The sequence below is a fragment of the Leuresthes tenuis genome, unplaced genomic scaffold (assembly GCF_036924035.1).
Source record: "Leuresthes tenuis unplaced genomic scaffold, fLeuTen1.0.hap1 SCAF_4, whole genome shotgun sequence".
NCBI classification, from domain to species: domain Eukaryota; kingdom Metazoa; phylum Chordata; class Actinopteri; order Atheriniformes; family Atherinopsidae; genus Leuresthes; species Leuresthes tenuis.
The window spans coordinates 3,526,164-3,546,277 of NW_027325358.1; the positions used below are offsets into that span (position 1 = coordinate 3,526,164).

The window sequence follows — 20,114 nt, forward strand, 5'->3', positions numbered from 1 at the left end:
GGCTGATTGAGAACGCATTTTAAAGCACTTTGTGAAACCAAGCTAAGGTAAAAGCTCATACATACACTACTTATACACCGTTTAACCTGTGTTAGCTGTTTGTGAAGCCCTAAAACATACCCTGCTTTGGTTATTTTACATTAATGGAGCCATAGTTTTACTAAATCTACAATTTGCCCTCTTTTTCCAAACAGATGTGTCAATAGAATGCATATTTGTACGAGCAAAAACGCCTACAAGCTGTCTGGCTGGATCAGCCTCTTTAAACAGCTCAGCAGCCCTGGGTTAAGGTCTCCAGTCACAGAAATAAACCCAAAAGGAAGACGATGAAGGCATGGAGACAAAAACATTAACAGATTACTGAAGAATTTCTTGAGACGGGAAGTTATTGGTCGAACAGCAACGCAGACAAACTGGCACCAACTGGATATGTGACTCAGGATTTAAGCAGGTGGCAATTCAGTCCAGCACAGGTGAGTCGGGTCGTTTTTCAGCCACTCTGAGAGGAGTGCCCAAGGAACAGGAGACAGAGAGCAGAGGCGGGGGAAAAACAAAAACCCACAAACCCTAACAGATCCCCATCAAAGTGCCGTCATGATGAGGCAACAACTGATTGCACGACTTTAGCTGCAGTTATGGAGCGCCTGTCCGTGGAGAGACGTTTTTATTTTGTTTTTTTAATCAATTTTCATATCAAACCATTTCTTCTTTATTTCGGTGACATTATGAACTGCAGGTTACACGGAATAAACAGCACTCACAGCAATTCCACTGCTAAAAATGACAGATTTTCCCTTTTTGGATCTCTGAAAGCAGAACTTCAGTCTCAGAGCCCGTAAAGTTGTTCTTTTTGCGCCTTCATGCCATTCTCAGAACTCAACACTTCTTGGCACAGTAGAGAGGAAGCGTGGCCTTATATGGTATTATTCTGGGCGTGGAGTATGCAAATGTACTATCCTCGTGCACGTGCTCTTAAATACGCACGGGTGGCATTCATCATTTACGTCGTTTACACACTTTTTCCGAAGTTAACGGGTTTGTTGAATCTGACGTGGCGTGTTCGTACGAGACCTTCTTACGAAAAAAGTGGGAAAAATTAAGGATAAAAATACGGAAATGTTCTTGCTGAGGCCCAAAGTTTTTAAAGGAGTGTTGGATTGTTGTCTGTTTTGTTTTTTTTACAGGTGTAGCAGCTGGTTGTCTGGTTTTTGTTTCTATTTTTGTTTGTTTCCTCTTCTTTCCTTGTCCCCCGGTCCGGTTCAGTTCTATTACATGTTATATATTGTAAACAAAAATAAATAAATGGGCATCAAGGGGAGCTTTACATTCATAAAACTTCCCTTGGCAAAGCAAATCTGTTTGGCATAAAAGGTATTCAGACTACAATTCTGCTGCCATAATGCTGAACAGGACAAGGGAGAAAAAAAAAGGAGTGGGTCTGTGAAAATGTCATTTATGGTCGAAATAATGGTGATTTAAGTGTTAAACAGATTCCTTCATTGGGTGAGTTTCAAATCAAAGTCCTTTTTTCATCCTTTCCCCCTCAAAACAACAGTTTTTACTCGGGCAGCATCCTCAGTGGCGCCTGTAGGAACCAACTCCCACCACTAGGTGGCGGTAGCAGAAATGTTGGGCCTCAGAGTGCCATAAAAGCCCAGAGTAAGAGGTGTGAGGCACCGTGTGCGCTTCGTTTGGCGTCCTCACTTCCGCAAACTATTTACGCATCTTCCGCTGGTTTCAACATCGCGCCACCGGAGATCAGCTGGGAAACAACCGCTTCTCGACGCTCGAAGTTCTTTGTTCGCCTCCATCGTTCGCTTTAAAGCCCAAAAAGCCACAATGGCCGACAAGATGAGCATGTCTCTTGACGATATTATCAAGATGAATAAGAAAGATGGCCGCGGCGGCGGCGGCGGAGGAGGAGGAGGGTCGTACAGGCGGGGTGGAAGTTCAGCCCGAGCCGGTGGATCGTCGAGGCCGCCGGCGAGGAGTCGACCGAGTAACTTCAATCGTGAGCGGAACAACAGACCCACGCCGTACACCAGGGTATGAACAGAGGCGGCGAAACGGCGCCGAAAGCATTGCAATGATGGGTTCCTTCACGTTTAAACCGTAATCAGCTTATATAGTGCCCCGGATTGTTTTATCTTTAATCCAATTTGTGTGGTTAAGTTGGGAAATGGCGAGAAGTGAGCTCTGATTTATCTAAAAGTGACTTTCATTCCACCTTCTGACTGGATTTAACTCCCTCACCCACACTGTGATTTTTAGCTCAAACTCTTATTGAATTATCACCATGTTTCCTTCCTCCCCAGCTGCTTCAACAACCAGAATCAACAGGTGGAGTAATAAAAACACTCCCTGTTGCAGGACTGTGTGGTTATCATGTTCAGAGCCATCCAGGTACCCGTAAAACACCAGCCGGACTCATTTTTGGTTTCAGCTCTGATCCAAGGGGCCTAATTTCTGATAAGACTGGTAGGGAGCTGGGATTCAGGGGTGAAACATCCAACTGTTTCTCTTCAAACATTTAAGATGACACACAAACTGGTTAATGAAGCATCTTTTCTAACTTTCAGGCGTGTTGTAAGCAACGTTTGTGGTCACCAACTTGTTGGTGAAAGGGTAGATACACTAAACAACTTCACACATGATATAAAAAGAGCTCAGAAGAGGTGCAACACGACCTCAGAAAGATGCAAACTGACTGTAGGTAAATGCCTTCAAAAAGATTCCATAGATCTCTTTTTATGTGTCCAGGAAAAGGGTGATTTATTGAAACATGTGCAGACATAGATGCTGGTTCATCCCTTGAGTTAGGAGCCTTTTTAAGGCCTGAAAGGCTTCATAGATCGGCGTTAAGTTGGTTTATAAAGACCCACATCTTTCTGAAAAGGGTCAGATACAAGAACTGGAGCGAAAATTGGTTAAAAGCAGTCGATGTCCAGAGTAAAATTATTTAAAAACACCTTCAGAAAGTCTGGCTGTTTGGAGAGCAGCAGAAAGAAATGAAGGGTCCATCAAGATGTTAAAAAAAACAACAAGATTTTTGCTCCATTTCTGCATGAAATTTGATTGTTTTTGGTGCGCTCGCTTCTGCGTAATCTTGCTACCAAATAAACGGCAAAGAAAAGACACCAAAGGATGACAAAAATATGGAAAAAGGGTCGCTGTGGACACAAAGAGACACAAACTGAGTCCAAATGTGTTTACAAGAATGGACAAAAGGGGGGGAAACAAGTTAAAAGTAGGTCAAAGTGACAATAGATGGGCATTAAACAACAAAAATATACATGAAATGAACAGAAAAAGGTTGAATTAAATAAGCTAAATGGAGGATCTTTCAGTGTTGCTCTTCTGCAGGAGAGCACATCTGTGAACATTTGGCAGCTTACATAACATCTGTATTTTCTCCTCTCCGCAGCCCAGAGAGTTGCCCGACAAATGGCAGCACGACATGTTTGAGGAGCACGCCGACGAACAAAGACGACCAAGAGAAGTAGCGGAAAGAACTGTAGAAAACGGCGGCAAGCTGCTGGTTTCTAACCTGGACTTCGGTGTGTCTGATTCGGACATCAAGGTAACTCGGTAAAATGATCCCCTTCGCTCACGCCGTGCGCGGCGTTCGTCTCTCACGCTTTCTGCTCTGCTCTCCAGGAGCTGTTCGCAGAGTTTGGCGCTTTAAAGACGGCATCGATACACTACGACCGGTCTGGTCGCAGTAAAGGAACCGCAGATGTCCACTTTTTTAATAAGGCAGACGCCCTCAAAGCGTTGAAGCACTACGACGGCGTCCCTCTTGATGGTGAGTCCCACGCCGTGTGCACTGGGCGCTGCTAAAGACGAGCTAAACTAAATACTCATCAACTCCAACTTGCTTTTCAGGCCGTCCCATGAAAATCCAGCAAGTGACTTCAGAAGACGCAACACAGAGGTAAGAGGTCAGAGGTCGTGCTCGTGACTGGGCATCATGGGTATATAAAAATCAAACATGAGACCCAGAAGCTTCCTCTATCTTACTGTTTTCTTGTGTTTTTTTGACCCGTAGCAGCTCAAACAAAGGCTTTGACCGCAGCAGGCTCGGTCAGCCCAGGTTTGAAAGGAGGCGAGGTGGCAGCGGGGGGGGGTTCAGAGGTCGAGGGCGGGGCGGCGGCGGAGGAGGCGGAGGAAACAGACCCCAGCTGTCTGCAGAGGAGCTGGATGCTCAGTTGGATGCGTACAACGCTCAGGTGCGTAGCTTTTGTTGCACACGTGTGCGTTTGACTGTGTGGAGATGGTTTTCTAATCCCATTTAAATGTTTCTTTCAGTGTCAGATGGACACCAGTTAAGAGGCTCCGAGGAGGCATTTTCCATCGTTTTCAGTCTTAACTGAAGAGGACGACTCAGAATTCAATGCAATTATGTTCTGATACCATTTTATTATATGGACGGTTTTCTTTGTTTTGTTTTTTAGTATTTTTATGACATTGTTTTTTGGGGGTTAATGTGTTTTGAGGATTATCTTCTATGTATATAAACAGTTAATTGCCTTAAACTCAGTGTGATCTGATATTTTTTTCCCTTTTAAATAATGTTGGCATTATTCTGCAACAGGCTGTTTATTCCAGTGTTAGATGATGGTGTAAATGACTTCTGTCACTTGATTGCTGAATACTTGTGATGTGAACTTGTTCAGAGATTTCTACATAAATGTACATAATTGAACTGTCTTCTACCGACTTTGTCTGATTTATGGAAAACCAAGTTAAACCAGCACTACTTAAAAAAGCAAGAACAAAGTGGGATGAGTGATATACTTTATCATCAAAGAGTTCAAAGTTCACCCCCTTTCTGTTCTGAGGTTTTATAATAATGTAAGAATGTATGATTAGTGTTAAAATCACCTTCATAAAACCTCAGATGAACAATGCATTCAGGTGTGTGTTAACACGATGCCAAGGAGGAAAGACACCAGCAATGATCTCAGAGAAGCAGCTGTTGCTGCCCATCAGTCTGGGAAGGGTTATAAGGCCATTTCCAAACTATCTGGAGTCCATCATTCTACAGAGAGAAAGATTATTCACAGGTGGAAAACATTCAGGACAGCTGTCAATCTTCCCAGGAGTGGACGTCCCAGCAAGTTCACCCCAAGGTGAAAAAGCCCAGAGCTACATCTCAGACTCTACAGGCCTCAGTTAGCATGTTAAAGGTTAAAGGTCATGACAGCACAGTTAGAAAAAGACTGAACAAGGATGGCTTGTTTGGAAGGGCTGCAGGAGAAAGCCTCTTCTCTCTAAAAAGAACATGGCAGCACAGCTTAGGTTTGCAAAGCTGCATCTGAACAAAGCTCAAGACTTCTGGAACAAAGTCCTTTGGACAGACCAGAGCAAAGTGGAGATGTTTGGTCATAATGCACAGCAGCACGTTTGGAGGAAACCAAACACAGCATATCAGCACAAACACCTCATACCAGCTGTCAAGCACGGTGGTGGAGGGCTGATGATCTGGGCTGGTTCTGCAGCCACAGGACCTGGGCACCTTGCAGTCATTGAGTCCACCATGAACTCCTCTGGATACCAAAGTATTCTAGAGTCAAATGTGAGGCCATCTGTCCCACAGCTAAAGCTTGGTTTGGAACGGCTTCACATGTCACATATGAGTCTTTATTTTCTTAATCTTAGACCTGGTAGGAATCATATGTTCATTTTTTTAGTATCCTATATGTCCATTACTCTATTTTAGAATACCATATCTCAGATTTTAAATGTATTGTAGACCAATCACGGCCATGTCGGCTCTGCACTTTTTAGAATAATTTGTTCTTACTGCTGGTGTACAGGTAAATATAACCGATTCCAACTTTGAAAAATGTATTTCATAAATTATTTGTTGGCTTTCCACGTTGTCAGAATCTCCTGTGACGTAACGCTGTACACAAGGGCGAAAAAAACCGGTAAAATCTGTACTTTTGTCTGTATTTCTATCGTAACTCGTGCTTCCTCAATGGTGACTACTGTCGCTTGGGCTGTACGTCACTCGCGTGGCGCGCGCGCGGAGCCGTTAGAGACAACGTCTTGCGCGGGCGGCGCACGGGGCGGCGCCGTTCCCTTGTTCGCCATACTTGCACAATATCTTAGAGCAACGAACGCACTTACCGCAGAGGCACCTGAAATCACCGCTGCTTTTCAAAACAAAGGTAAGCCATTTCGGTGTCTAGTGTAGCTGGTAACGCTGTCCCAGGTCTAATCCTTACCGGCGCACGCGGCTGAAACCGCTTCGAAGTCGCTCGTGCTCTGTCAGTTGATGATAACTTGTCATGCTAATGTTAGCCGCAGTCTCCCGTTAGCATCCCTGAATTGTTCCCAGCTAGCCGCTTGTCTTCCCTGCGAGTCCCACCCTGTTGGGAAACGGCTGACACCTAGAAAAGTTCAGCCAAATTTTGATGTGTAAATGAATTTACTCGTTTATATTGGTTAATCGTGAGTTATTTTTGTAATGATGTGCTGTCAGAAGCACCATGTCAGCCGGTTTTCTGGAAAGAATCCTGTGCAGATTGTTAGCCTGAAGCTACAAGCCTTTTACAGTAGTCACATAGCTGTTGTCAAGTTCTGGATAAACTTGTATCACACAGCCATCACCGCTTAGTACATCTCTTCCATTTAATCCTTGATTAGTTTTTTTTTATTATTATTATATATATATATCTTGAAGATTGGTGTAACTTCAAATTCCGTGACCCATCAAATTATGTGTCCAAAAGGGTGAATGAATTTAATTTTTTTTTGTCATGACATAAATCTTTTTGCTGGCCACGGCCCATTTTTGACAGTTGTTACTAAAATTGCCGCTTAGTTGTTAATACAAATGCTCACTGATGTAGATAGCTGATATCCAAATCTTGTGACCTCCTATGAAAATGCTACAGAAAGGTTAACTGGATCTTGATAGTTGTGGTGAATATACATGAGTATGTTTGTCCAACGACACTAAAAACTACGGAAAGCTCTATGACCAAATCAGGTCACATAACCAGATGGGTGACATAATTGGTGCTACACCAGAAAGGGGCTGAACTGCAGCGGGTGTTTGCTGCTGTTTTTTTTAATACAGAAACATATCAACACAAAAGAAGCCAACAGGAGACAGATGAAGTGTCAACTGGACTCATTAATGTGGATCTGAAGTTTCCAGTTTCCTCTCCTGCTCAGTGACAGTTGACCTGCTGTTTCTCTTGCAGCTGGGTGTGGTGGGTCTGTCTCATACATTATATTATGTCATAATATCAACAGTTTAGATGTCGGCACGAGGCTGCCTACCTCCTAACTTCTTAAAAAAACACCCCCTGTAAGCCTGTAGCTGTTAACACTGTGCAAACACAAGCAAGTGGAAAGACTAAGAAGTCGTGCTCTCTTTCTTTTAGGAATTTTAAGTGGCATCACAAAGAAGACATAACTCATTACCACCGCAGACACAGCCACTACAATAAGCTTTTCCAATGAAGAGAAAGTAGGAAGCAGTCGCTCTAATGCCAGCAGTTACATAATCCTCCACCATAAACTAAACAGCCTTGAACTACACTTCGTCTCATGCAGATTCAAAATTTATTTATGCAAGAAACAGTGGAGAGATTTTGAAGATCAAAGGAATTTTCAATTAAATTTATGCAAGCGAGTCATTTCCTTTAAGGATGAGTGACACGTAAGGTCTGTGTTGTCACTGAAAAGCAGCATCAAACCTTTTCATAGCAAAGCCATTCAAAGGAAGATTTGATTACAGAAAATCTCTGAAACCATGTCGTTTTAAGAACTTTTAAGCTGCATTCGAAAGCTTGAATTAGTCGCTTATTTTTTGGTTCCTTCAGTTGCTAAAATTTGTCTGGAAGGTGGTTGAAGAGCGAAGGAGAAGGATGGTTGGCCTGTGCTCAGGCATGTTCACGGCTCCACGTTCAGCTTGATGCCGTACAGCTTATAGACATTCCTGGCGCCGCTGCTAGTTTGGGCAGGTCAGACGAAAGACTCGGGTCCAGGTATGCACAGAAACTCATGTTTAATGATGCCGCACCTCCTATACGTCTGCATTCACGGTCTTAACAGCCTCCTCGTTCATATTTACTATGTTCAGGGGTGAATAAGCTCCGACCTGGGAGATACAATTAGTTTAGCAGCTTCCATTTTTGTGTGCTGAAACTTAAAATAACAAAAAAACTGGAGCTTTTACACCTGCTGTGCATAATGTGCCATGAACTGAAGTCAAATATGTGTTCGAAACATTATTACTGAGTAAGAAGTGTTGTTTGGAGATGTTTTAGTGCAATCTGTAGCTTTTTCTGTGACCAATGGTCTGAAAGCCAATTCAGCTAAAGGTCGCTGACGTTTAAGAACACCAAAAATGCTTAAAATTAGTGATTATTTTATTGTTTTCAATACCTGAAATTGTTCAACTTGTCAAGATAGTAGCGCACCAGATCCTCAACTAAGAATAATTTGTATTATAATTGAATCTGCAGAGGATTTTCTTGGTTTATTGATTGATAATCACGTGGCCTTTAAAATGTCAGAGAATACAGAGCGATGCCAGTTTGGATTACTAATGCCGTATATGATCCAGTGCCTGATCAATAATCCAACAAACACATGTTTTAGGTGAAGAAATGAAGAGTAAACCTTCTGTTTGAGAGCCTAAAACCAGTTTTAGAGTTTAAACGTTAGTTTATCGCCTTATTTTTGGCTCAGAGGTTGTTGGAACCTCAAGCCTTTACGGGTCAGAATGTACATTAAACTGTCCTCCGTGCTGCTCAGGGTGTTGATGTCGTAAAGCGGCTACGTTAAAACTATCAAAGACGAACCACCAGGACTGATTCAGATGTCTGCTCTGCATTCCTTGGGTCTCACCCCTGAGATGCTTGCAGGCCTGCGGGTGGGACGGCCTTAATGTGAATGTCAAGACTCTTGGCTCAAACAGAGCGCTTCCTGCGTTTGTTACTCGCTGCTTTTCTGGCTGAGGAAATCTTTCCAGCACTAATCTCCAACCCTTCCACAGGGAAACACGCAGAAAACAAACATTTTCTGCTGAATAAATTGCTCTGGCAGCAGCTCAGCTCGCTTATAGTTTTTATTTTGAGTCCTCGTTTCCTCCTCATCTGGACAAAAGCAGCCTTGTTGTTGCACTTGATGTTTTCCATAAAATAAATGACGTCTCCCAGAATATATTACAGTAAAAAACAAATGTACCTAAACATTGTGTAGGCCTGTGAGGCCCTTCCTGCAGAGGGTGGTGTGATGCTTTCAGCCTCCTTCATGACTCTCCCTGTACTGTTTCAGATGATGTCAGAGTGAGGTCAGCAGCATGAAGATGCTGCTGGTACCACCTGCTTTATTTCCCCGTTCACCGTTTTTTTCTTACCTGTCCAGACATGGCTGAGGATGACGTGACTCCAGAGCAGCTAGCAGCCATCGCCGCCGAAAATGAGGAGCCGGAGCCGGTGAACTACAAGCCACCAGCCCAGAAGTCGGTGAAAGAGATCCAGGAGCTGGATAAGGACGATGAAAGCTTACGCAAATATAAAGAAGCCCTGCTTGGTCCTGGGATCGCTGAGGCTGGTAATACCTGTGTGTGTGTGTGGATGAGAGGGAAAGAAACAAGGAAGTGCTGCTGGTTAAAAGAGTTTAAGTCCTAAACTCCTGGAAAATTCCTTCTGCTTTGCTTATGTTGGGAAGAAGCTGCATGAGTGAATCAGTCTGTCAGTATTCAGGAGAAAGAACCTACAGAACATCATTAGCTGTGATTTTCTTTATTCAAAGTGTTGGAATGAGTAGAACCAAGATGGCTTTAAAAGTTCATCTTTATTTAGTTGTTTTATACTTTAATGTCAGTACTAAGTGCTGCTAAGTTGCATCTAATAGTATTTTATACATCAAAAGTTGATTAGATTAAGAGTTTTTCCTCTGTCAGCATCTTTGTTCCCGTTACATTGACTTACTTCATCATCAGTAACAGGATTCAGAGTTAGTTGTTTATTAGATGGAAGGAGTTTGATGTTAGAGGGATTTGGTGCTTCATCGAATGCTGTGACCCACAATCCTCCTGAATATTGAATTTCTAATAATCCGTTACTGACGGGAAACATGTTCATCATGCGATAAACTGTGAATAAACTGAGGTGTAATTAACACGGACCGACTCAGCCACCGCAGAGATGTCCTACATTCAGCTCCCCGGAGCTCAGAGCTTCGACAGCTTTGAAAACAGCTTCACTGACAAAAAGAAGAAATAAAAATCTGTGCATCTTAAATTCAGCTCTGGGTCTCTGCGGCTGCTTTTAGCCTCACAGACGCTGCAGATCTGAGCTGTTAGAGGTGGGTGGGCTGATCTTACCTTTCTGGGGCTGATCTAACCTGGCATTTGGTCAGAGGAATCCTTCACATCGTGTTATTCTATAAATATATAAACAGCACGGCCTTCTGTCCTGTTTTTTGGTCTCATTTATGCTGCCGCCTCCTCTTTCTGACACAAAAACAGCAAATTACTCTTATTTCTTCTATATTTTAGTCTTTATTGAGATGCAAAATCTCTTTTTTCAGGAGGTTCTGGTGAAGATGGCAGCTTAAGACGTGCTGATAAACAGTTTTTAATGTTAGTATAATGTAAAAGGACACGGCTGATAAAGATTAAACCGAAAGCAACTGGTTTCCTTCAGTTAATTCTTAAGGATTGTCTCTAAGGACGAGAAGAAACCACTTTTCCAGCTCTGACTGCACCGTAGGAGCATTTAAAACAAGCCAAGCAGTGGATTGGAAGTCAGGGTGTGATATAAAACATGGAAATTGATGGATTACCCGACTTAAACGAGTCTGTTTAGCATCGTCAGCAGGTGGCGCTACAAGCTTCTTAACGCATGTGGTCACCACCCAGAAACTAAAGCAGTCAGAAGAGACACGTTCAGTTGTTCTTTCATTAACTCATGTGATAATTCTCCCGTGTCGGGGAGTTTCGGCCATTTTGTTGATATTTCAAGTAACCAGTCCAGTTTTAAAAGGATTTGCGGTTTCCTTCCACTTTCTGTGACGTGCAGATTTAAAAGAGGACGAGTTTTAACTGCTCCCATGGTCCAGTGTCACGTCAGAGCATATATTAAACATCTAAACCACGGCTGAAGCACCTTTATGTCTGCAGAAAGCTTCTGGTCCAGTGTCACATCACAGCATATATTAAACATCTAAACCACGGCTGAAGCACCTTTATGTCTGCAGAAAGCTTCTGGTCCAGTGTCACATCACAGCATATATTAAACATCTAAACCACGGCTGAAGCACCTTTATGTCTGCAGAAAGCTTCTGGTCCAGTGTCACATCAGAGCATATATTAAACATCTAAACCACGGCTGAAGCACCTTTATGTCTGCAGAAAGCTTCTGGTCCAGTGTCACGTCAGAGCATATATTAAACATCTAAACCACGGCTGAAGCACCTTTATGTCTGCAGAAAGCTTCTGGTCCAGTGTCACATCAGAGCATATATTAAACATCTAAACCATGGCTGAAGCACCTTTAGGTCTGCAGAAAGCTTCTGGTCCAGTGTCACATCACAGCATATATTAAACATCTAAACCACGGCTGAAGCACCTTTAGGTCTGCAGAAAGCTTCTGGTCCAGTGTCACATCACAGCATATATTAAACATCTAAACCACGGCTGAAGCACCTTTATGTCTGCAGAAAGCTTCTGGTCCAGTGTCACATCACAGCATATATTAAACATCTAAACCACGGCTGAAGCACCTTTATGTCTGCAGAAAGCTTCTGGTCCAGTGTCACGTCAGAGCATATATTAAACATCTAAACCACGGCTGAAGCACCTTTATGTCTGCAGAAAGCCTCTGGTCCAGTGTCACATCACAGCATATATTAAACATCTAAACCACGGCTGAAGCACCTTTATGTCTGCAGAAAGCTTCTGGTCCAGTGTCACATCACAGCATATATTAAACATCTAAACCACGGCTGAAGCACCTTTATGTCTGCAGAAAGCTTCTGGTCCAGTGTCACATCACAGCATATATTAAACATCTAAACCACGGCTGAAGCACCTTTATGTCTGCAGAGAGCTTCTGGTCCAGTGTCACATCAGAGCATATATTAAACATCTAAACCACGGCTGAAGCACCTTTATGTCTGCAGAGAGCTTCTGGTCCAGTGTCACATCAGAGCATATATTAAACATCTAAACCATGGCTGAAGCACCTTTATGTCTGCAGAAAGCTTCTGGTCCAGTGTCACATCAGAGCATATATTAAACATCTAAACCATGGCTGAAGCACCTTTATGTCTGCAGAGAGCTTCTGGTCCAGTGTCACATCACAGCATATATTAAACATCTAAACCACGGCTGAAGCACCTTTATGTCTGCAGAGAGCTTCTGGTCCAGTGTCACATCACAGCATATATTAAACATCTAAACCACAGCTGAAGCACCTTTATGTTTGCAGAAAGCTTCTGGTCCAGTGTCACATCACAGCATATATTAAACATCTAAACCACGGCTGAAGCACCTTTATGTCTGCAGAAAGCTTCTGGTCCAGTGTCACATCACAGCATATATTAAACATCTAAACCACGGCTGAAGCACCTTTAGGTCTGCAGAAAGCTTCTGGTCCAGTGTCACATCAGAGCATATATTAAACATCTAAACCACGGCTGAAGCACCTTTAGGTCTGCAGAAAGCTTCTGGTCCAGTGTCACATCAGAGCATATATTAAACATCTAAACCACAGCTGAAGCACCTTTATGTCTGCAGAAAGCTTCTGGTCCAGTGTCACATCACAGCATATATTAAACATCTAAACCACGGCTGAAGCACCTTTATGTCTGCAGAAAGCTTCTGGTCCAGTGTCACATCAGAGCATATATTAAACATCTAAACCACGGCTGAAGCACCTTTAGGTCTGCAGAAAGCTTCTGGTCCAGTGTCACATCACAGCATATATTAAACATCTAAACCACGGCTGAAGCACCTTTATGTCTGCAGAGAGCTTCTGGTCCAGTGTCACATCAGAGCATATATTAAACATCTAAACCACAGCTGAAGCACCTTTATGTCTGCAGAGAGCTTCTGGTCCAGTGTCACATCAGAGCATATATTAAACATCTAAACCACGGCTGAAGCACCTTTAGGTCTGCAGAGAGCTTCTGGTCCAGTGTCACATCAGAGCATATATTAAACATCTAAACCACAGCTGAAGCACCTTTATGTCTGCAGAGAGCTTCTGGTCCAGTGTCACATCAGAGCATATATTAAACATCTAAACCACAGCTGAAGCACCTTTATGTCTGCAGAGAGCTTCTGGTCCAGTGTCACATCAGAGCATATATTAAACATCTAAACCATGGCTGAAGCACCTTTATGTCTGCAGAAAGCTTCTGGTCCAGTGTCACATCAGAGCATATATTAAACATCTAAACCACGGCTGAAGCACCTTTATGTCTGCAGAAAGCTTCTGGTCCAGTGTCACATCACAGCATATATTAAACATCTAAACCACGGCTGAAGCACCTTTATGTCTGCAGAAAGCTTCTGGTCCAGTGTCACATCACAGCATATATTAAACATCTAAACCACGGCTGAAGCACCTTTATGTCTGCAGAAAGCTTCTGGTCCAGTGTCACATCACAGCATATATTAAACATCTAAACCACGGCTGAAGCACCTTTATGTCTGCAGAAAGCTTCTGGTCCAGTGTCACATCACAGCATATATTAAACATCTAAACCACGGCTGAAGCACCTTTATGTCTGCAGAAAGCTTCTGGTCCAGTGTCACATCAGAGCATATATTAAACATCTAAACCATGGCTGAAGCACCTTTAGGTCTGCAGAAAGCTTCTGGTCCAGTGTCACATCGGAGCATATATTAAACATCTAAACCATGGCTGAAGCACCTTTAGGTCTGCAGAAAGCTTCTGGTCCAGTGTCACATCAGAGCATATATTAAACATCTAAACCACGGCTGAAGCACCTTTAGGTCTGCAGAAAGCTTCTGGTCCAGTGTCACATCACAGCATATATTAAACATCTAAACCATGGCTGAAGCACCTTTAGGTCTGCAGAAAGCTTCTGGTCCAGTGTCACATCAGAGCATATATTAAACATCTAAACCATGGCTGAAGCACCTTTAGGTCTGCAGAAAGCTTCTGGTCCAGTGTCACATCACAGCATATATTAAACATCTAAACCACGGCTGAAGCACCTTTAGGTCTGCAGAAAGCTTCTGGTCCTTTAGTCTCGCTCGTCTGAATTGAATCATCTGTTTTCTTTTCTGTTCACACCTCAGATCCCAACGTGTCCAATGTCCAGGTGACCCGGATGTCTTTAATGTGTGAGAGTGCACCGAACCCACTGGTTCTGGACCTGCAGGGTGAGTCTCCAGCTCAGGCAGAACTATGGAATATTCACCCATTTTCCTTAAATGTCTCCAGCAGGATGTGATCCAACCTCACTTGTATGAAACTGAACGACACCAGAATGCATCCAGTTATTTGCAGTTGAGGCCAAAATGAATAAATTCTGTTTTAAAGTGCTAGTTAATCTCTTTTTTTCCATTGTACCGAACCGTGTGCTGTTTTGATGTATCGATCACCAGCAGAGTTGGAGATAAAACTGAGGAATTCCACCTTAAACACGCATTGATGACATTCCCAGCGACGGTCCAGGAGTTCACCCTTTTTGCTCCAGCTGGCCACGATTTGAATCGGTCCAGAACATTCTGTCCCGCGTCTCCTTTCCCCTGCATCGCTGCAGCTTTTCTTACCTTCTCAGCTAATTATGAATGCCCAGTCAGTGAAAACACTGCTGACTGGGGCTGCCGGCTTTTTAAATATACCTTCCAGCAACTCTGCATGAGAATCACAGACGGCCTGATGCCCTCAGACTGAGTTTATCCTGAATAGAACTCTTGTGGAGGTGGAAAATGCCCAGAAAGCCTGATAGTAACACTGATGTGGGCTGCAGAACGTTGCCATGCTGCTTGTTGCTGAAACATGATTTGCTTTTAAATGAAAAGCTTCCAGTGTTTCCCTTTGAGCCCCTGGAGTTAAAAGTGAGCCTTTAAAGCTCTTCTGTTGCAGCGAAACGTAAAACAGAATATCTGCTCGTGCTCAAACGTTGGCATCTGAAAGGTCAGTTTTAGATCTTTTTTTATCTGTGGGGAGGAATTATTCAAGCCTCACTGCTGGCACCTTTCAGCAGTTTTAGTTTTGTTGGTGAAAACGTTAAAAACCTGCTGAGGATGAGTCGCTCTAAGTCAGCCGTTAATGATGATAAGTTCCAGATAAAGAGGCTCCTGTGATGTCAGGTTATAGTGAAGCAGCTGCTGAGCTCATCAGGAACATGCCTGGAGTCACCTGTGTGATGGAGTCACCTGTGTGATGGAGTCACCTGTGTGACGGAGTCACCTGTGTGATGGAGTCACCTGTGTGATGGAGTCACCTGTGTGACGGATTCACCTGTGTGATGGAGTCACCTGTGTGATGGAGTCACCTGTGTGACGGATTCACCTGTGTGATGGATTCACCTGTGTGATGGATTCACCTGTGTGATGGATTTGGTCTTTACCTGCAGTTCAGGACTGTGAAGAGAAGCTCTGTGTGCTGGGATTCATATAGAGAGTAATGAATGCTGCACAGGTCCTCGAAGTGAGAGTTAGTTCTCCCACTTATCAGCAGTTCACACAGGGATCCATCGTCCATCCATCTGTCCGTTCATCCATTCGTTGCCTTTCTCTTATCTGAGGCTGGAACGCAGATTCAGGAGTGAAACCCAGACTTCCCTCTCCCCAGAGACACTCTCCATGTGTTGGGGGATCCCGAGGTGTTCCCAGGCCAGAAGGGAGATGTAATCCCTGCAGTGAGTTCTGGTTCTGCCCCGGGCCTCCTCCTGGTTGGACACACCCCAAAACATCCAGAGGGGGAGGCGGCAAAGCCCCAATACTATAAATACTATAATAAAGATACTTAAACTCTGCTGGAGGGAGCATTTTGGTTTCACTGAGCGCTTCACACTCAGCTGAAGGTTGTAACAGAACCACATCGTCTGCAAAAAGCAAATATGCAACCCTGAGGTTCCCGAATCAGACCCCCTCCTCTCCACAGATCCCAGCTTCACCTGGAAGATCAATGAGGGCAAAACATTCCTGATTAATATGGTTTCCCTTTTTCTTACAGGAGACCTGGAAGCCTTTAAGAAGCAGGCGTTTGTGCTGAAGGAAGGAGTAGAATACAAAATAAAGATCAGCTTTAAGGTGAGAGCGAATGTGGAGACGTCCGCCACGTTGTTGCCTCTGAATGAAGTAAAAGAATCAACTCGTGTTACTCAGGAAGCTTTTAGGATTAATAGCTGATATATATCTGGTGTGGACGTTAAATTAGTTTAAAAATCCAGTTCAGTCGATTATTTGTCTGGACTAAGCTGCTGCAGCACATGTAGTGAAGAGATGTAACTCGGCATGTTCCGCTGGCTTTATTTTAAAAAAGCAAAGCTCTGTTTGATCCGTAGCTTCGCCGCTGACAGACCTTCGGTGTTTGTGTCCTCAGGTGAACCGGGAGATCGTTTCAGGGCTGAAGTACGTGCAGCAGACGTTCAGGAAAGGAATGAAGAGTGAGTGACTTTTCTTTGTTTTTTAAATGAGATCCTCAAACACGGCACACTTTTCCTCTGAAGCTCAACAGGCACTTTCAGACCCAACGGTTCTGGACCCCCCCTGAGGCCTTCTGCCTTTACCTCTGCAGCGGGTAGAAGTTTCAGCCAGATGTCGTCCTAAAACAGATGTTTCCTCCGTCACACACAGGCTCAGCGAGGCCTGGACTTAACGTTGGCCTTAAAGGGGAACTCCGGTATTTTTAAACCTTATTTCTGGCATGAAATACCTTCATCTACTCACTGAGAACAGTTTGGTGAAAGTCGGCGTCCTTCGGAAGATATTTAGATAACTGGAGATCCATATAACGGAGTGAACGGGGCTTAGAGGATGCAGCCTCTAAATAAGGCATTATCTGTCTTTATTTCACCAATACTTTAAGAAGAATGAATGAATGAACGTGTGCTATAGCTCTGTTAGCTCATAGCTGCTGTTATGTGGCTACTTGCAGCTATAGGAGAGCTAACGGAGGGATTTCTACACAGGCACTCTACTGGGACCACTTCATCCACACGCCCCCCTGCAGCACAGTTTATTTACTCCGTGCTCTGTGGCAGTCGGCTAACTTCACACAGAGTTTGCTGCTGATAGTTTTGTGCAACATGGCAGGATATTTATCAGATTTTGACAACTTGAATGACGTCTTTGAGTAAGATGGACGTTCTTACCGGAGTGAATGAGCTGTGCTGCAGGGGGGCGTGTGGATGAAGTGGTCTTTAGCTAACTCTGCTGGAACATTAGCCTCAGATATAGTTTATCCACTGGGCTCTGATATCCTCTGAGGCTGCTGCTGGATGGAAGATGCATGCTCCTCAGTACAGCTGACAGCAGAACATTTCCACCAGAAGCTGGCTTCATCCGTCCAGCAGGGTGGATATAAGTGGGCGGAGCTTAGCAGAGGAGGCGGGGCCAACTTAAGGAGTGATATACTGTTGAAATTAAAAGTAAAACGGCTCGTTAAATGAGGAACTTTCAAGCAAAGAGGAACTAAAAATAATCCCAGGGTTGTGTTTTTGGGGAGTTTTACACTTGCTGGTGACTCCAGACGCCCTGATATATGCTCCCAGGAACAGGAAGAAGGGACTTTTACACAATATGTCACCTTAAAATCACAGTAAAACGTTTTAGTCTCTTTCAGCTCCCAGCTCAGTGTCTGCAGTGGGCATAAAGAACTTCCCTCTGGTCTGAAAGTGCCTGATATTTTCCTTTTAGATTTAGCTCTTCCCCATAAAACCGAGAGCAGCCGGCCAGCACACAGTCCTCAGCTACGTGCACGAGCAGCCTGATGAGCTGTTGATCTCAGCCGTAGCACAATGAATCCCTTAGAAAACGTCAGTATCAGCTTGTTTAGGCACTAAATGTGCTTCAGTGCGCTGCTGGTTACAGAGTGGCTGCTTCTCAGAGTCCAAAAGGGACATTTTGGTGCTACTTCATTAAATCGTGATGCTTCTGTGTGTCCTTGTTGTTCTCAAACTACCCACAATCCTTTGCAGAGGTCCTCGACATTACGTAGGGTTCACAATCTCAGGGCAACATGCATTTAAATATAATTTATGTATTTATTACTTATAATAAATAAATTGGGCCGGGACTCGACCCCGGACCGGGGTCAAAGAACTACAGCGAATAAAGAATAAAGTTAGCACTGTAGCAGCTAACAGCTGTTAGCTAACAGCTCATTTTCCAGCTCAGGTGTGAGTAGAGCTGCGATTGTTACCGTGACCTTTGCCCTCTTTTTGGAGCGTTTCACTAATGCCAAAAAGAGCTAAAAAGTAGTTAGCCGTTAGCCTGAAAAGATGCGTTTTAAATGACTTCCAGAAGCACCAACCGTCTGTTCTCAGCGTTGAAGCGACAGTTTGAGTCTTGTTTAGATTTAGTCTCTGTATCCCTGCTGGCTCAGCTGTCCATAACCCCCCCGCCCCCCCCGCCCCAGTCTCAGTTTGTGAAACTGACGTTTTTATTGTTCGTCCTGCTGCACAGTGAGCTCACCGAGGCAAGTTTCTGTTTGCTTTGAGTTATTAGTTCCAACCTTCTCCTGAAGTTTGCCGTGAAAGTGTGTTAATAAGGTGTCTCCTCTGCGGACAGTTGATAAATCGGACTACATGGTGGGCAGCTACGGGCCCCGCCCCGCTGAGTACGACTTCCTGACCACGGTGGAGGAGGCTCCTAAAGGCATGTTGGCCCGCGGAAACTACGTCATCAAATCCAAGTTCACCGACGACGACAAGCACGACCACCTGTCCTGGGAGTGGAACCTCAACATCAAGAAAGACTGGAATGACTAAAAGAGGCCTTTGTGTTAGAGGGAGGGGGCAGGGAGGGGGGCAGGAGGGAATTAAAACCCCTCGCCCCCTCCCTCATCCCCTCCTCCCATCCCCACCCTGTGTCCACCATTTCTGCCTTCTTTGTTCTTACTTTGCTGTGCATTTCATGCTGTCATGCCTTAGTTCCCACCTCGGCGTCCTCCCCCACCTGTCTGTCAGCAGCGGTAGCAGCCCCCCCCCCCCCCCCCTCCGTCCATCACCTCCCCACCTGCACAACGTCTCATTGGTTGCACGCCTGCATCCCCGCCCCTCCACCAAGCTGTGCCATGTAGCACTTTGCCTCCTCGCTTCCCTTCCTTCTGGTTTTTTGCTGCTTGAAGAGATTAACCCCCCCATCTTCCACCCCCCCCCCCCCAGAATGGTGTCTTCCTCTCAGTATGAAGTACATGTGGAAAAGCAACTGTACAATCAACTTTAGTTTGCCTTTTTTTATATATAATTGTATCAATGGTTGTGTAACGTGGCTGTATTCACATGTTAATCAGCTGTTGTGTTCATAGCAGACCCCACCACATCCACCCCCCCCTCACTGAGCATTCTTTTGCTTGCGGTCTTTTGATATAACCGATACCTGCCTTGTAACAGTTCATTCGGAGCTGCTCTGTAGCACCTCGCTTCCCTAAATGTATTCAGGCGGGGGCCAAAGTCACCAAGGGAGTGTAAAGCATAAAAATAGCTGCCTTATGTCCACCGTTATCAGCCTCTGATTACCTCGCTTTGAGCGCACGAGGCCTGGAAATAACGGGCTGACTCTCCATCATCTGCAGCCCTGTTCACACCCACCCCCCCCCCTCCAGATTTAAATATTCCTGTGTTTGTAGGGGACTGAATGTTCACACAGAAAAGTCTAAAAAATACCCGTTAAATTCAGTTTTGGCTCTCTTGCTCCTGATAGCCGTGAGGCCTTAGCACCAAACTACGATCCTGTGGAGGAAATACTTTGTTTTAAATTTGTTCTCTTTGCCTTAATGTCCATCATCCCCCCCCCCACCCCCACATATCCCCCACATGGCTTGTTCAGATCGCTTCACACGTGTAGTCATGGGCGTGGAGGCGGAGCCAGGCGCCGCCTGCTGCTGCCGGAGACCTCGGCGGCGTCTGGGCTCAGTCGCCGGTCACAAAGAGGA

At 44.5% G+C, this 20,114-nt stretch overlaps 2 protein-coding genes across 3 annotated transcripts; both read left to right on the top strand.

Annotated features, from left to right (window-relative positions):
- The first annotated feature begins 1,657 nt into the window (after positions 1 to 1,657).
- Positions 1,658 to 4,705, top strand: LOC140305325 (aly/REF export factor 2-like). Of its 2 annotated transcripts, none has more exons than XM_072384137.1 (6): positions 1,658 to 2,046; positions 3,425 to 3,580; positions 3,658 to 3,805; positions 3,886 to 3,934; positions 4,049 to 4,229; positions 4,309 to 4,705. In XM_072384137.1, exons 1-6 carry the CDS (start codon positions 1,840 to 1,842, stop codon positions 4,327 to 4,329), a joined length of 762 nt encoding a protein of 253 aa, XP_072240238.1. In that variant the 5' UTR covers positions 1,658 to 1,839; the 3' UTR covers positions 4,330 to 4,705. The 2 variants fall into 2 exon arrangements, with proteins under 2 accessions (XP_072240238.1, XP_072240239.1); XM_072384138.1 differs by having other exon boundaries at positions 4,052 to 4,229.
- A 1,361-nt stretch (positions 4,706 to 6,066) lies between these two features.
- On the top strand, positions 6,067 to 19,021 carry LOC140305326 (rho GDP-dissociation inhibitor 1-like). The gene is made up of 6 exons (XM_072384139.1): positions 6,067 to 6,176; positions 9,391 to 9,579; positions 14,303 to 14,386; positions 16,191 to 16,267; positions 16,560 to 16,623; positions 18,749 to 19,021. Exons 2-6 carry the CDS (start codon positions 9,393 to 9,395, stop codon positions 18,946 to 18,948), a joined length of 612 nt encoding a protein of 203 aa, XP_072240240.1. The 5' UTR covers positions 6,067 to 6,176; positions 9,391 to 9,392; the 3' UTR covers positions 18,949 to 19,021.
- The last annotated feature ends 1,093 nt before the right edge of the window (positions 19,022 to 20,114 follow it).